Below are 18,713 nucleotides of genomic sequence, written 5' to 3' on the forward strand. Positions count from 1 at the left end.
TTTCAAAGTCTGTTCGTTGCATCGTGTGAAATGCAGCACCCAAGTCACATGATTCATTATTCCCCTAAACAATTATTGTTTGACCTTATACATAGAAACTGGATCAAGAGAGTTAAGCCCAGCCCTGCTTCATGGCTATCGAAACCCCTGTTTAGCATTGAATGGTTTAATGAGCACTCCCTTTCAAGAGAGACTATTTTGAGATAGCGTCTAATGTATGTAGGACTTTGTAGGTGTGTGACATTTAGTCATGCCTCTCAAGGTATACATGTTATTCACCTCTGATGAAACTGTAGGCCCCATGGTGTAGCTAGTAACTAGGTACAGGGGCCTTGGGGGCATCTAATCCACAGCAAAAAATAAACGGTGCTCAAGGCAATTTGCCCCCGAAATGCCAAAAAGAATGTCATAAAAGACCCTCCCCCCCCCCCCCAAAGTTCAATGCAAAACAAATTGAATAGTGTTATTTTCATGCCAGCAAGCTTGAAAAGTAGCCCCAGATATTGTTTAAATATTTTTTTTCCCTGATCTATTCCTGATCTATTCCCCCCGCTCCCCACTTGAATGGTGAAAACAAAATAAGAGAAAGAAAAAGCGAGAAAAAGGAAAAGAGAGAAGAGGAAAAGGACAAGAAAGGAAGATGCCTACACCACCTTCCGCACCCTCCCACTAATCAGGAGTTTCGTAAGACTGGTGCCCCCGATCGTTTCAGTGCCCCCTTGTATTAATGGATAGACTTGGGTTACGCCACTGTGCAGGTCTAATTATACAGTACTTACATGTAGCACAATTTGTCAAACTAACAACGCCAATAAATTGTCTCTTGTGAAGGGTTCTTATTATCTTTGTAAGGGGTACATCCATCGTTTACCATACACACTTGACGTTCTAGTATTAGAGGGGGGGGGGGGGCTCTATGTGCCAGTAGGGGCCAGTATTCATGGGCCCCATACACATACAGGTGTACATGTATAGGCCTGAAAAATCCAACTCATACTGAAAATACAAATGTTTTGTCCAAACTTATTGTCATATTTTTTTTTTTTATATGAGAGCATTTGAAAAGCAATCCTTTTCAAGAGACATAATTTCTATGATATTCCATACTGACTTAAAAAGAATCAGCAAGTTCTCAAGTTATTTTGTATCTGTACATTGTACGAGAATTCAACCTTCTTTTTGATTGGTATGCTTTTAGTAGACTGGAGCTTTGTCTGCACAGATTACTCACGCAATTTGTTTAATCTCGGCTCTCAATTTGTTGTACATGTGGTATGCTAATTGATATTTCAGTTTCATTATCTCTCGTGTCAAGTGCGGATGATGGACTGTGTATTTTTCATCTGAAGCATCACTTAAAAAAGTTAATTCTTTACAATCTGGTTTGTACAAGTACGTACCAGGAAGAATCTATTGTGTAAAGCATTCCATTAGTACTCTATTAGAGTTTTTTTTATTGCTGTTAAATTCAAATAAAATGTTATCCATAGGATTGTAGAGTGGGAACCTTCATTTGTTGATTTATTGGAAAGCACTGAAGAGGATTCGGTTTCATGTTCAAAGTTTTTTATAGTTTCTCATCAGTATTTATTTGTGCTTTAAATTTTGCTTCTTCCATCAAGATTCAAATTACATTTGTATAGGCAGCTGCCTTGATTATTAACTGGTAAAGAATACTGATGTCTTTTGTACAACTACATGTATATCACTTTCGCTTTGATTTTTTTTCTGTGTTTATGATGACATAGTTGTAAAAGATACACTTCGCATTTCTTTTAGATAACACACGGCTCGGCAACTACCCGTTGGACCTGTTTTGTGCGCATTTGACATTCATTTACATTGTGAAAACCGACCACGGTACTGCTTCGTAATCTAAATGAGCCTTTAGTGTGCATGTACACAAACCGTTGTCAGCTTTTACATATTTGATACTAATCAGTGTTTATTTCTGTTTTGATCATCCTGTGCAGAATAAATCAAGGTCTAATCTAAGAGGACACCAAGAGGACACCATGCCCATTGCAGAAATGAAACAAGCCCACAATGCCAAGAGCACCCCTCTGGGAATCCTGAACAAAGGTCCAGAGTTCTTCAGGCAGCAGGCACTACGGAACCAGAGACGTCATGGGAAGACCGCAGCTGAACAACTGGCTGAGTCCCGCTCCCAGTTCTTGAAGTGGGACCCTGCTGCCCCTCACAAGCAGCTGAACGACAACAGCAACAATCACAGCACCAACAGTCGACTTGATAGTAATAGAAGTAATCTCAAACAGACTGGAGATAGGACAGTATCACCGTTGGCTCATGAGGACAAAGTCATTAGACAGGAGAGGATTGATGAGTTTGAGAAGCGGGAGGGCCGGAGAGGACGCGACAAGAACCGGGACAATCGGAGATCGAAGAAGCGCATGAAAGACCGTGGTAATGATGTAAATGGGAATAGTAATAAAACAATAGCATTTGAGAAGGCATCGCTGGATTCCCCTGAGCATGATAAGAATTTGAAAGAAGCAGGAACTCCTAAAATAAGTAGAAATGGAGGAGAAACTAGTGGAACCACAGATGATGCAGAATCCAGTTTCCAAAGTAGAAGGTCCAGATCAGAAGCGAGGTCCCAGGCCTCCCCTCGACCTTCTGTGAAAGATATGGTCTCTAAGATTGGAAGTGAGACTTCAAATGAAAGGACAGTTGATGAAACTCCTACCAGATCACTGGATCACTCGGGGAGACAGAGACCAAAGAGAAATTTAAATTTTATGTCCAGTGAATCAAGTGAAACAAGCCCAGTCTTACCACGTAAGGGGGATTACTTCTCTCGCAACGCAAGACCTCCAGCAGTCAGGGGCAGGGAGCGTGTGAGAACTCCCAACGTATCAAAGCCAAGAAGCAAGGTTGTGAATCCAAAATCCCCGACAGGATCTCATGTTCAAAATGTCCTCAATGTTCTTCATCAGCAAACAAGTACTTCATCTTCATCCCATGATGAAACTCCAAGGAGAAACTTGAGGAAGTGTGGTGCAAGGGTTAGAGGAAAGTCATGTCCACCAACAAGTCGAGCGACCCCCTCCCTGGCTGATCTGCTGGCCAAGGATGCAGAGGGAAGTAGACCTCGAAGTAAGGACTTGAACGACTTGGACCTTCTCACCAGCACAGAGAGTGATGATTCAAACATTGTCAAAGCTAGGATCAGATCTTTCCAATCACCGGCATTCTCCAAAAAGCAATCTTTAGTGAAGACCATATCAAAGAAATTATCCAACGCAACTTCTGATGAACAAATGCCATCCGTTGGTGGCAGTAGTAATCATTCATTATCAAAAGGGAAATATCCAGTTGAACGCCAAGTATGCACCACAACTCCTTTAAATCATTCGCCTGTTAAACCGCCCAGGGGGATTGAAGGAAAAGCATCACCAAAAGGAAGGTCTGCAATAGTCCCTGATCCATCAGATATTTATTCCTTACCTCATAAGCCAAGTAATCTACGTGCAACTAGAACTCCCAAAATGCAATCGTCAACATCAGATGCTAGCCATTGTTCTTCATCAAGTGACAAAGATGTGGAAACTCCAGTCTTACATCCCAGACTTATTTTTGATGAAGACACAAAACCATTCTCAAAGAAACCATTGCGGAAGTCCAAGTCTGCAGACGTTGGTCTTAAGAGTAAGGCAGAAACATCAAGGTTATTGGTCAAGTCATCAAGTTCTGGTAAACCTGCACTTCCAAAGAAACCAGATTTGTCCATAATCGTCAAACGCACAAGGTTGTCATACCATCTGTATGAAGAAGTAACTGATCCTAATCCGGAGCCGATTCAGGAGACTGCTGTTGATCCAAAGGACAATGTCTTTGAGAATCCAGCGCACTTCAGTGACCCAGAAGAATCCTTTGAGATTGTCCAACATGTGATTAACCCTGCCCAGCCTTCCTTATCCACCAAACCTGATAATGTAGCCATTGTGGCCGAAGACAGGGAAGAAGGGAAGGATGATCCTAAACAGGCCTCGATGTTCTCTTCATTAAGTAGCCACATGAAGAGGTTAAAAGGTATGCTCTTACGGGAAAAGGACCCGCAGGTTATCCCAAGAGAACAAGAGCAACTCAATGAGGAGCAGCAAGATTCTGAAGGGAACACCGAACAGATTTTGCCAGATGAACAGTCAGGACTTTTCGCTAAAAATAGCAAAAAGATGAATTACCAAAGTCCTACACAGAGAAAGCTAGCAGCTCAGTTGGGGTTAGAGTGCAAGGAAAGAGTTGGCGAATTAAAATGTAATGGTTTAAAAGAAAAAAATGATGAAGACACACCCTTGAATTCTTCTGGAGAATTGGGAGTAAAGAGTGAAAAAAGTAATGATAGTGAGAGCAAGAATGTTAAATTAATGCTACCTGTACACTCCAAGTCTTTCAGCTGGGATGACTTGAAAAGGAAGCGAAAGTTGAAGACATCTCTGTCTGATAATACCTCCCTGGCTACATCAATGAGTGATGACAAACCAACAAAGGGCAAGTCTGAAGGACAAGTAACTTTGAGCCACGCACCTTTCCAGATGCCCCATGAGAAACAAAAGCAGGATTTAAGTAAGAAACTTGAGCAGTTCTTGAAGAAGAGCAAGGCGTATGACAGTCCGGGGAGCTCTCCAACCAAAGGTTCTTGTGAATCAGGGAAACTGAAAAAGAAAGTGAGTTTTGATGACAGTGCATTAGCAGAGGCAACAGAAAAGACGTCAGAAAAGAAACCCTTGATTAGGAAGGTTTCAATTACACCTTTGAATCAGAATTATGATGAAGTGGAATACAATAAGGACTTGAAGAAAGATTTAGTGGAAGAGACCATCATCATCGACAGTTCCAATTCCATTCGATTAGCTTCACCCAGGTCAAAGCATAATTCATCTTCACTATCAGGCACCAGAGCTGTGCAAAAGGACAAGATTCCAAACATCATTGAAGACTCCTGTGGAGATGCAGCGCTCAAGGCAGAAGGTGGCAAAGAGTTGACCAAAACTGAAGAGGTTGAGATGTTAGTTGAATTGTATGATGATCCAGGACCAGAGCCATCTCTTGAAAAGTCCTTGGATAAGGAACCATCTTCAGATGACAATCGAGGTGGTGCCAGCAGACATTGCCCAAAGACTTCCAAGCTTGTGGACTTCAGGAAAGCTTCTGTGAGTACAGACCTGGACACATCTCCAACCCATGATTACAAAGGTGTACCTCATGAGGGTCATTCTGAAGTGAAGCACAGAAGTGGCACATCCTCTTCGGGTAATGCAAGAATGAAAGGAGAATATGACACATCATCAAGGTCCGATGACTGTGGGTTAGGAGCGACCAGAGGAAGGGTTAAACATTTAAAACCCTACAACGCAAGACCATTCCGTAACAAGAACTTCAGCAGTGATGAAGATGTTATACCCGAGGAATACACGCGGAAGTCCTTCTGGCAGACAAAAGCCCAACTAGACATACAAGTACCGAACAGTAAACTAAAGACTGGTCGAGCCATTGAACAACGTCTTGAGAGCTACGAATCTTCAGGGGATGGGGATGCCTCTATGGAATCGTCCAGCATGCGTCGTTCCAAATCAGAACCAAGTAATGCCACATCTGCCCATGAACTTGATCAGTTCTTTGACAGGATGGGTCTGGATGACAGCATCCTGAAGGTGGTCGGTAAACCACACATCTACGACGAAGAAGAGGTCTTCCACGAAATGCACGTATGGAGGACGCGAGGACACCGGGGATCAGAGAGCGATGACTCCAACACCTCCTATGCCATGTCAGAGACGAGCAATGTCAGCGAGGAAGGGGTGATGAACTTGAGGAAGTTCACCAAGCAGCTCCCAGACCAGTCTATGTCCATTGTCACCAAGAATGCAAGGGTCATCAAGTGGATGTGCCAGTGCAAGAAAGCTAGGAACCAAAGCATATCATGACATCCGCTGGCTGCTTCATAACCCTACACATGTAAGTATTTCATTTTTTCTATAAAGAAGCACTTGTAAACTGTCCATTCCAATGATGATAGGGTTTCCCTTCCAAAACTGCTATTTGTTCACTCTGATAACTTCCATTTTAATATATATGTCCTGTTTTTAATAATCGGACCAAAGCCACTGTTTTTCTAGTACAGATATTTTGAGTTGACACATGTGTATGTACATCTGAAAGTTTGTATGCTATTGATAGTTTTGGTACATGTCTCTCTGGTCCTCTGTATATTTGAAATGCTGTGTTAAACATTCACCAACCTGTCTGGCATTTCACCACTTTATTTGTACTTTGTTGTGTACTATGATATCACAATGGAAGGGGGGGGGGCAGACTAGAGGTAGACTTGAAACATTGCCCCCCCCCCCCCCCTCTCCTCCATCTATGATAGATCAATGCTTATGATCAGGGACCCGTTTCACAAAGCCTTTTGTCAATGACAAATGACAAAAAATCAATGACAAATCTGCTGATAACCAATCAGAAGGAAGGATTTCAGTAGCTTACAACAAAAACTGTCATTTGTCACTGATGACAAGTTTTGTGAAACAGGGCCCTGTGATTCAAACTGACTTCACAAAGAAGGTTCTGTAGCAGGTGGAGCTGTCTTCTATAGATAGATCCACTTGATTCTCTGTCTGATATCTCTTGACAGGATGACTAAGACTAAGATGCCCTTAAAATAGACGTCATGTATCGATTGCAAACCGAGTATTGTCAGCTCTGAAAATTATACTCGCAAGTCGTCTTTATTAAGGCATCACCAGGGTCCCTTAAGATATGTTTCATGGTACAATGGCAAAGTGATCTTATCAGTTTTAGATTGTTACGTTTGCATTTTCAAGTGATATGTAGAGTGACACTCAAATTTCCTTTTTATTGACTAAGCAAAGAACTGGGGGCCAACGCTGTTGCTAGGCATCTTTTCTTCAGCTATGAGTTAGGTTCATATAACAGATTGTGAACCTAAAGTTTAACTCCTAGCTATATACGTTTTCTTATCGAAACTTTGAGGATTTCTTGTACATAAGGACTGCAAACGTCCTCATAGTTTTAGAAACTAAATGTTTCCTTGAATTTGTAAACCTCGAGCAATCTCATGGTATTTAAGCAAGGAGAGGGGGGGGGGGCAGGATTGTTTCTTCAAGTTAGATTCCTAGCAGACATAGTTCACTGAGCTTTAATTCGCCACCTTACTTGCTTGGCTAATAGTTTACAACCTTGGACAACAGTCATTGTTTCAATGCTGCTTGAAGTTGCATCATTGTCAGTTGGTCATTGTTAGAAACTTCAAAGTTAATTGTCCCTGGCAGTGTCTTGCTATCACGTATCGTGTTAACTACAAGATTGCTCATGGTAGATACATGTAACTGTGAGTAAACTTTGAGTCTTGTAACCATGAGCGTGTCCGCAGGGTCCGTAACTACAAGATAACCTTGTACCGATTCTCGTGTGAACCCAACTATAGTCAGACCTTTCAGCCTCCCTGGAGTCTTTCACACAAACATTGAGCAATGTGTTGACATGTTGCTAACATTAATACTTCTGGGGAATGAAATTCCTTGCTAGTCTTGTAATCCAAGCTTCTTGCAACATGGAGATTGCTGTTGAGATGCTATTGAAGGGAAAAGTGGAGTGAGACCTGGAGGGGGGGGGGGGGGTGTGAGTGTGAGAGGGAAAGGAATGGAGAGAGACTGGAGGGAGGGAGCTAGAGAAGAAGGTGGAAAAAAGAAGAAGAGAGGGATAGAGAAGAAAGAGGATGGGGTTGATATGAAGGAGAATATGTAACAATTGCTGCAGCAGTAAACAAGGTTTTTTTCTGCTTCGAATAATGATGGCTAACTTCTTGATAAATTTCAAAAAGAAAGATGCTCATTTTACCAATGATCATAAAATGACAAAAACCCAACAATAACAATACCTGCTGAGTGTTCAGGCAGTTTCGATAGCCCAAGTCACTAAATAGAGCAGTAACTAGGTCTAGATGAGTAGACTACTGGTTATATTTACCATCACAAGTCCATTTGATTTGTAATGGAATGTAGTCCACTGTAATGACATTGACCTCTTTATTACAAACATAAAAGACTTCATGAACTTGTTTCGTTCTCATATTCCAAATTGCTTGAAGTGAGAGTATTCTTAGGTTAGTGAGCAAGAAGTAACATTTTTAAATGTACTTGTACAATAGGTGTAGCATATCCACATTTTTGCCCTCTTAACCCTTTCAAGAAATGTTTTGAGGGCTACATTAGTCACATGTTGTTCTGCAAATTGGCAACAACAACATTTTTCTTTTTTAGCTACAAAACAAATGTACATTGTGCTATTGTTCCAATAAAATTAAATGTTTTTAAAAGCAATATCTATTGACTTGATCAAAACATTTTCACAAATTGAGAATTTTGATCGAAAATAGGAATTTTTAACCTAAAAGGTGTTGCCAATTTAGGGATTTTTGGATTAATAAGCTTTCATATTCCTTTTTAATATTCCTGGCATCAAACCCAATGGTCATGCAAGAGGGATGGATTCAAATATGTGCAGAATTTTCAAGCTCTTTCTACTCATGCATCTGGTATATTTTGTACTTTGTAGGGCTCTAAATAAAAAGTTATTGAGCTAAACCACAAAATTTGGAATGATTGTCCTGAAAGGATTTACAAATCTTCTTTTTAGCAGTCATATTAATGTGTAGAACCATTGAATCGTCTGGAAAATACAAAGCCTCAGGAATCAGTCAGGGTATATGTACTTGAACCATTCACATGTGAACTCGCATTGTAGTACATTTTTCCACCGCTACATTTCACAAACAAAGAAGTGCTCAGTAATAAAGGCATGTGTTGATAGATCCCTTCTTATTAAGATCATAAGGAAAAGACATCTCCAATTTGTTGAGAAGCAGAGGGAGACAGTGCATCACATACATGAATAAGTTCATTGGGCTGACTGGTAACAGAAGTAACGTCACATTACAAAGAACCAGAGATAGAAGTCGATGGAAGGCCTTGATCGCCAAAGTCTGGAACAGACAAGGCACCTACATGTGTACCAAGCAAGCAACATTTCACAGGCAAAAAAAAGGTTTTATCAAAAGATGTTTTGCAACATAGAGCAATATTCATGATTAATTGAACTTCCCAAAGTTGGCTCTGACTGACCCTAATTTGATTTTATCAGTCCCTCCTTGATTCAATTTAAGATCAGTTGGCATACGATTGGTCTGCTAGACTAGCCTACTTCTTGGAGCAAAACAGACAAAACTCTTCTACGATTCCAACTAAATCACCAACACTCTTCTGCTTCCATTCATGACAGGTTTTGTGGGTGGATTAACAAACGGACAAAGGTCTAGCTAGTATTTGTTCGATCAAATTTGCCAAAATCTAATTCTATTCTGAATCCATCCAAATCAGCTATTAAGAGAATGCTAAGAAATTGAAGTCAAAGATCTTTTGGCAGTCAGTGATACCCTTGTAATTGCTGAGTAAAGTGCTTTTCATCAGTTCTGATCTGAAATTGCCTTAGTGCTAAATTCTATCCACCTACATGCAATATGTCAAAGTTAAGGGGGTACTTTCCAAAGGCAGTCAGAAGACTTGGTAGGAGAGGCATTCTGGGAAGTACAACTGTTTGATTTTATGCGATCAAATGAAACTTGTCATTAGCAGTTAGAGTTTAGGCTTTAATAGTGGAAACGGCTCTGGACTGGATCGCATGGTCCATGGTTTGATCCCGCCGCGGCACAAATGTCTCTTGGCACTTTTAGGCATTAATCAACATTTGCCACACTTGACCCAGGTGATGTAAATGGGTACCTGGCAGGAATAGATACTTTGAAATGCTAGAGGACCATATGGAGTGCCAGGAGACAGACATGATCAGACATGATCGCTATACAAGAACCCAATATTTGTACGTGAATTATCATTATCATTAAATGTCCCATTTGAAATGTCATGACGATTATTTTGTGACGTACCTGTACAAATACACCTTGCATTTATTTACACAGGCATGGTAACAACAAATGAAGTTGTTATTTCGCCTTTAATTGTTCATTATGTAGAGTATTCCTTGGGGCATGTGAATATTAAAAAGATCTCTTACATAGTAGAGAGTAAGAATCCTCGTCAGACACAATGTAACGAGCCTCGAGCTCCTCATCTCCAATTACGTCTCGTGGCAAAGCATTGTTTAATCGTGTTGCCCTTTTCTAGGAGGCTGTGACTTTTGACATTTTGATGAGAGAATGGTGAAGGGTATAATGCTGATGTAATAATTGAATGTGGGAGGAGAGAGGCCGTCTTGGCCTCCTTCTATCTAAGACACCCGCAACTTGCATTAACATAGGAGAATATTTGTTTAACCCATAGCAGTCTAGATATATCGGTATGTCCTCAAATTGGCGACAAATAGTCTTTTCTCCCACTCATACATATTTTGTTAATCCATAAAACCATTTAGAGTTTTCTTAATGTCTTAACAGTAAAAGCTAGTATAAATGTTATACTATGTTGCTGATTAAGAGACTTTACAATGATGACGATAGAAAAATTTCTAGTTACGAAAAGCATAATGCACTGCCTTAATTAGAAATTGACTCAAAGCTTTCTGTGAATATTGCTCATTCTGTAATTCATAGCACTTTGGATCAAAAGATAACATCATTATCATTGTATAGTGAAAGAGGTGTATACACAAAGGATAAGACTTATGTAGAATGTCATAGAAAGTAACTATATAATACTGTACTTTCAAACCTTCCAACCCTCCCAATTGTGGCTAAAAAATTCCCTCTTTTCACCTCTTTTCCCCCATTCTGATTTTGCCTTTAAATTTCTGCCAAATCACAACTTTGATGTACCTAAATTGTCTTAACAAAGAAGTCCTGAGTCATCAATTGCCACGCATCAATCAAGCGTGTTACTTTTTAACATGTGAAGTACGTACCACCTGTACATGTGTATGTGCATTTTGAATACAGTCACATTTTCAATAGGCGCTATGCCCGTATTCATTTTATGTAATACCTCACACAATGCATTTTGCAGCGACACAAATTTCCAGGATATACAAGCTATTATTTCCTACAGATACCGTAATGATATTCTAAATTTTCATGAAAAATTCTATATTTTGGGGAGAAGGACTCTGAATTCTTGACAGCCAATGTTGAGAGGTCTAGCTGTGCTTTTTTTTTTTTTTTGGGGGGGGGAGGGAGGTCGGCATGTGTTTTGCTGTAGGGCCTACCCCTGACCCCAACCCTATAACCCTAACCCCTAAATCAGTGACCTAAGTCAGGGTTAACCTAGTGTGCTCTGTGAGCCTGCGAGTTTGAAAGGAGAATGCGGAGTGTATTTTTGCATTGATGATATAATTAGTAGATTTTAATTAACACACTTCCTCATTTACCAATCCATTATTTCCTTATGGTAGGCCAGGGCCCCATCTAATGAACAGTTGCGATCGATCCAAATCAATCGCAAGTCCTCCAATCAACCGCAACGTTAAAGGCCTCTACAATAATAGGCATATATATATAGCGTCATCTAGCTAGACAATTCTACATTGTCATTACAGCGCTCTAGCATTTCAAGGAAATAATTCCTGCCAGGTACCCATTTACCTCACCTGGGTCGAGTGTGGCAAATGTAGATTAATGCCTTGCCAAAGGACATTAGTGCTGTGTCGGGGATCGAACCTTAACCTTCAAATTCCAAGTCAAGTACTTAAACCACTCGACTACGTCACTTCTGCACTTTTCGTGTACATTGTTGTGATTGATATCATTCACAAAACGTGCAGTTACGATTAATATTAAGACGGGGCCTAGGTTTACTGATATTTGCAAGAACATGTACGGTATAGCATGGTTTGAGATCTTTGCAGTTAAGGAATTAATGACTTTCATGTACTATCTGTATATATCAGAATCTAAAATAAAGACTACTGTCCCTTGCATATGGTCAATACCCACATGCACCCCTACCCAGACTGGACTGAATCAGGACCTATGCTTTGCTTTTTGTGTTACTGACATATATACCAGTATATGTTATGCCGGCAATTTTTTTTATATAATTTTTTTATAATAAAGAGCCCGCAGTGTGAGGTCTAAAAATCCACCTTTATTGGGTTTGATGAACTTTATTTGAAAAGGAAATTGCCTCAATCAGAGTCATTCATCACCATTCAAATGCTGTCCCAAACTATGCGATGAGTGTTATGTGACACACCATGTGTGACTGGGGAGGGAGGGGGGGGGGGGGTGATTCATGGTACACGTACATCAATGTGTAATTCAGACAGAAAAATTGAAAGACCTGAGCTTATTAAGCATATACTACGAATGGAAAAGCAACAAAGGAGCAACATTTTATTCACATCCATGTTCTTGTATGTAGGCCTTTGCTGCTGGTGATGTTTTTATTTTTGTTTTTTAAATTGATATTTTTTCATGGTATATTGCAGTCCCGTGCAATTTACTTGTAATTACACACGCGTGTAGAAATGTCGTGCTCAAGTGGGTACACCAACAGACTGTGGATCACATGGGTACTGGTTCAAGTCCCGCCTGGACACTAATGTCCTTTGGCAAGACCCTAATCTACATTTGCCAATCTCTACCCAGGTGGAGTACTAGTAGAAAGGGATTCAGTAGCCTAGCAGAGCACATTGAGTACCTTGCGTTGTGGGTATGTGCCCTTTAAAAAAATGCAATCCAATTATGTATGACACTCCCCAACCTATCGCATGCCATGTGCTATAATTGATGTCGAGTACTACATGTGTATTTTCAGTTTTTACTCTCAAGTACTGCATGTACATTGATTTATCTTGACATTCTGTTCCATTGTTAGAGACACTTTGGTTTCATTAGCTAGCCTTGCAAGTGCAAAGCACTTTCAAATTAAGGATATCTCACACATGATAGTGATATTGATAATGTCAATGCGTCATGTGATACATTGCAGAGGAGTAAGTCATGCTCTAGGATAGTGCGTCGTTGATGGAAAGCTATCCTTGGTATTTTAAAGAGGACATTGTCTATTAACAAATACTTGTCAGTCATCATGATGACAGGGGATGATGTTATGATGATAGTGGTGGGAGGAGGAAGAGGAGGTAGGTGATGACAGTTATGATGATGGTGATGGTGATGGTGATGATCGATGGAGGTCTAGTGTTCAGAATACTGATGGTGGTGATGGTGATGATGATGATGATGATGATGATGATGATGATGATGATGAGGATGATGAGGATGATGATGATGATGATGGAGGTGGTGTGAGGATGATATTATGATGATGATGATGATGATGATGATGATGATGATGATGATGATGATGATGATGATGATGATGATGGTGATGATGATGATGATGATGAGGATGATGATGATGATGATGATGATGATGATGATGATGATGATGGTGATGATGATGATGATGATGATGATGATGATGGAGGTGGTGTGAGGATGATATTATGATGATGATGGAAGGAGGGAGAGGAGGTAGGTGATGACAGTGATGATTATGATGGTGATGATGACGTAGATGTAAATGCATGGTACATGTCAAATTAATGATGATGATGGAAGTTGTGGTGTGATGCTGCTACTGCTGATGACGATGAGGGTATCATCTGATTTCTTAAAAACTAGTTTAGTCATCCGTTCCTGTATATACAATCATGTATAATGTTGCTATCAAGTTATGTATGCTCCTTTGGCTATAAGATGACACTTTTACGTTCCTACAGACAAGTTTTGTACAAATTTCTTCCAGAATGAAGGGTACGTTACTCTTTAAGGTTCATTTTTCTATATGCCTTGGTCACACCTTTGCGTATTTGGCTTGCGTATTGCTGCGTATTTATTCAACATTCTAACATTTATTCCTATTTCTTGATATAAAAAATAGGAATAAATGTTGAAACGGCTTGCCATAAATATGCAGCAATACGCAAGCCAAATACGCAAAGGTTTGACTGAAGCAATAGGCGGTTTGCTTGCCATAAATAAGTCATTAGTATTAGTGAGCTACAAACCATGCATCCACTTCTCCTTCTATCTCATGACTCTTGGTCCACAAGGGTACCTATTAATTAGGCACGCTATAAATGGCATTGACATTCTAGCCACCTGTCCAGGAAGTTGGATTTGTACCCCAGAGTGTTCGTGTGAAGAATGTTATTTCGACGAAGGAGAGAGCACCCAAGTTCATTAAATCTATGATTTTGTTGGTTCGTTGCTGTGTAAACTAAGAGCAGCCATAGCACAGGACTTATGGAGTGCAGAAGACACGATTTGTTACCAGTGCAACATGTTGTTACCTCTGTATCAAAGACAATCCCCAACTTTGATTGGTAAACCCATGTGTTTAATTTCCTCAATCAGTCACAAATTCCCTCCAGTAAGTTATTCATTTCCCCTAAACCACATATTCTAAGCTTAGAAACACAGCAAATGTGTTGATGAGCTGAAATAGGTCCTTCGACCCACTATAAAAAGAACATTGACCTCCTTTATTCCCTAGAGCAGTTGTACTGTCAGGAGATTCCAATTCTTAATGTACGCTTTCCTTTTCTTCTCTTCCTGTGTTCCTTATCCAGACCTATGCAATGGACCCGACATGAATGCCTGCCAGCCGGCCGACACCAGCACCCAAGTCTGTGTTCAGATGATGGAAACTGATCGATGCAGGGGTGGGGAGGGGTACGACAGAAATCAGTCCTTCAACCCACTAAAAGAACAGTGACCTCCTGTATTCCTAGAGCAGTTGTACGTCAAGAGCACCCAAGTCTCTGTTCAGATGAAGGAAAGCAGTGAAAAAAATACTCGGGGGGCTCGGGCAAATTAGCCCCCAAAATGCAAAAAAAAGTCCCCGAACGTCATAAAAAAAGCCCTAAAAAATTTGCATGGAGTTCAATGCAAAACAAATTAAAAAGTGTTTTTTAATTTCAAGCAAGCTTTAAAAGTAGCCCCCAAAATTTATAAAGTATTTTTTCCGTGAAGGAAAGTGATGCAGGGGTTGGGAGGGGTGGGGTGGGGTACGACTGCAGACGCATACACTCTTAATTTGTCACCAAGTTAAATACAAATCTGTAAAGTCATGAGCTGATCCTAACTCTGCCAGCTTGTGGCTGTGTCGGGAGTAGGAGAGCCTGTGGGGTTCAGTAGACTTTGCTGTTGGCAAAGTATGGAATGTATTTTAAAAAGCTCTAAAGTTTTCTTAGAATTCTAAATTGTAGTTCCACAAAGAGCTACCGGTATTCATACTGTTCGCAATTTAGTGCATGTCCGTTGAAGGTGAATGAACCATCGGTCCAAAATAAACTAAGGAAATTTCATGTATTATAAATAATCCTAGCGTGATAAAGATTGTGGTTCGTACAAGTCACATTTATTTGTTACCGTGTCGTAGAGCTACATTCATTTTTTTGCCGATTTTCTTTCCATTTAATTTCCGATCTTGAGGTGTTATTGTAGTCCTCAATGTATTTCACTGTTATACCAAAAAACTTCTGCATACAATAAACCTTGGTAAAAACTAACAAGGGGTTCAAATTCATGAAAGCTCCATGTCGAAAAAATCTGTTCAAGTTTCTGACTCTAATTTAGCATTTGATGCCGACATATCCTGCATTGCTTGCCACTAAAATATTCTCACTTTCTTTTGCTCCAGTTCAGTTTTCATAATAATATGCAACATTTACATCTACAAAGCGCTGAATACCATATTCCTATAAAGCATTTTTTGTTGTAATATCTTCAGTTTGTTGTCCTTAAAGATGTACTTATTGCTATGTGAGCAAAGAACTTTTATTAAAATATGTTTCATTTTCATGCCATTCCTGCTTGTAATTTCATGAGTAAAAAGTGAGATTTGCTGATGGCTAGCCTTACCTAATGAATGACTTACATGAGATTAATTTATGCCTGTGACATAGAACAATATGCCGCCCTCTATAGTCGCAAAGCTTCAATAGATCCATATTCAAACTATTTTATTATTACTTTATCTCATTTGACATATCCTTTTAAAAATCTATTGTTTTCTTTTTAATGCTATTGTATTTATCCCTGTGCCACAATTTCAAAACGTTTGTCTTTCTTTTTGCCGATGAAAAAAATCACTCGGTGAAAAGATACATGTATTTATGCCCATATGTGATGGTGTTGCCAATTTAAGAGGTTCTCATTATGTGGTGCGGGAGAGGGATTTACTTGTTACTCTCATGTGAATCATGTGTGTCTAATTGTTATGGTGCATAATCAGTTTTGTTTTATAATGAAAACCATCTCCCAACATTTATACAGTAGTTATTTATTTTGTTTGAGAGTAATGTTAACTTATCATACAACTATTTATTTTGTGATGTATATTATAGTGTTTCCATACAACATTTTCCATGTTGAATTGCAATCATTAGATATTTAGCACCTTTCAGTTTAGATGATCTTTCACTGAATGATGTATTGTTAAGGTATTTCAGCAGAATCAGGATATCAATTTGGGGAAAATAATATGTAATTCAGTCTAGTCCAGGAAATATTTCACCCAGGCAAGGAAAATGCAGAGGCTCATTTCTCCTAAGCAGCAATTAAATTTGAAATAATATTCTGTATGGCTTAAAAAGAATCTCATACAATTATTCACTCATGCTTGTACCATTTTGTAAGAAAGGAATATATATATATATATATATATATCCAGATAATCCAATGTTTATGTATGTATAAAATCAAATATGTAATGTACAAAGAACTTAAAAGTAATGATATATCTTGTGAAATGTGTCTGTTTATATAAAGATAAATACTATATGAATATTCAGTGTGTATATGTTGAACTCAAGGGTTCTGGCACCTGGGTTTGACTTTTTAAATGCAATATAATATGTAATATTACTGTTAATTGATGCTTTGAAAACAAGTTATAGTTACACTAAGTGCAAGATTTAATCAAGTATGAAGTATGCTAGGACCATGTTATATTTGTTCATTATCTACCCATACCAATAAGACTATTAAACATGAGGCCGACACAAGACCGGGGACAGCCCGAGCTAGAAATGAAATTACTGTAAATGGCTGAGAATTGTTCGGTTTAGTGTCGGTTTGGAGGTGTCACAGGTTTCATTGGCCCATATGAAGTTCTTGCCCATATGTCTAATTGCTGGTTTAAGGAGAAGGTCGAGTTCTGGTCAAGCGATTGCATTGTAAAAGAAACGTTGTGGAATCGATCTGAAAGATTGGACATCTAGCATATAAGTATTCATGTGTATTTCAAGGCTCTGGAATCATCAAAATGCTAAGAAATTTGGCAAAGTCTTGGTAAAGTTACAAGCACTGTACACGGAAAGATGTATATGAGACTAAACAAACATGTGACGAAAAAATCCAACCCGATTGTTATGATGTTACATGCCATATTTAGAATACTAAGGCAGGCATTTGAAGAGCCATTCTTTTCAGGGAACATGTTGTATCTGATGTTCTTCCACACTTGCATAATACAATGATAACGCTCACAAATTATTTTTCACCTCTTCCCAGAACTCTACCTTCTCTTTAAACGTGTCTTTCAACATGACGCTTCTCAACGAAGAGATGACATTGTGTAGTCGCTTGGTATTAATATACAGTTTGTATGTTGTGGTTGTTTACTACATGTACTTCTTTATGCACTCCTTCGCTTCCATGGCGATCCATCTCTCATCTTTCATCTGCTCCTTTCACATCTCTGTGCTCTATTGCTATTCACCCTTCCTTATTCAACGCATACATTGCCTATGATCACTCTGTCTCTATACGCACCTTCATGGTTTTTCGTTCGACCTTTGTTCGACATTTTTGTAATATAATCAAATGTAATGCACCAATTTTTGTGAAGTGTCTCGTTACAAATTATTCATTACAAGTCGGATTGCGAATTACATCATTAATTCTCGCTACCCTAAATAGGTACGAAAATCTCGAAATTCGCGAGACGAGGTAATTTTCACTCTCTCGGGTCGTCACTACAACTTCCGGTATAGAGTCCCATCCCAAGTCACGGCCTTCATCCACCCCCATTTTTCAGGGTTCTTACGCTTGGAATCATGAGCCCAGCACTGTGCAGCCTCACAAAAGAAAACCATCGTCACTGATGTCAAAAGACGCAAAAAACAACGAATGAAATGTTCAAATAAACGTTGAAATATTTGCGAAAAAAAAACAAGACCGAGCAGACGACATATTCGGTGCATACACGTTGTGTGGCGACGGCGTTTTACGTTTGCGCTATCGCGCCGCCTGCACAGGAAGCTGTAATGTCGAAAAGCTATCCCATAATGCAATGCGCGTTTCCAGGATTTTCCCCGGATCTCGGCAGAATCGCTATTTGGGGTAGCGAGAATTGTTGCTAGGTAGAACAAATATTTATATAATATGGACTGGCCTTGAGGGAGATACAACATAATATTTCCCAAACTAGACTCATATTGCCCAGAGTCAAAGACGAGGGCAATATGGTTCTTGCGAGGGAAATATATGTGGTATCTCCCGAAAGTTAAGCCAGTCAATGAAATGTATGCAATTCCCATTCTGACTTCTGAAATACAATTTTTTGTAACATGTGAATAAAATAACTTGCAACAAGGCACTCAACAAATATTGGTGCATTCAATTTGATTACGGTACATTACGAAATGAC

The 18,713-nt window shown here is 39.5% G+C and overlaps 1 protein-coding gene across 1 annotated transcript in view; it reads left to right on the forward strand.

Moving 5' to 3' along the window:
- The window catches only part of LOC100890130 (muscle M-line assembly protein unc-89), a 34,762-nt gene extending 19,829 nt beyond the window's left edge, over positions 1–14,933 (forward strand). The window contains exons 3-4 of the mRNA XM_030983019.1: positions 1,974–5,979; positions 14,629–14,933. Coding sequence (XP_030838879.1) covers positions 2,016–5,948 — 3,933 coding nt within the window. The 5' untranslated portion in view covers positions 1,974–2,015 and the 3' untranslated portion in view covers positions 5,949–5,979; positions 14,629–14,933. The remainder of the gene's footprint in view (positions 1–1,973; positions 5,980–14,628) is intronic.
- The last annotated feature ends 3,780 nt before the right edge of the window (positions 14,934–18,713 follow it).

This window comes from Strongylocentrotus purpuratus, unplaced genomic scaffold (assembly GCF_000002235.5).
Source record: "Strongylocentrotus purpuratus isolate Spur 01 unplaced genomic scaffold, Spur_5.0 spur5_scaffold_13, whole genome shotgun sequence".
Classification (NCBI taxonomy): Eukaryota; Metazoa; Echinodermata; class Echinoidea; order Camarodonta; family Strongylocentrotidae; genus Strongylocentrotus; species Strongylocentrotus purpuratus.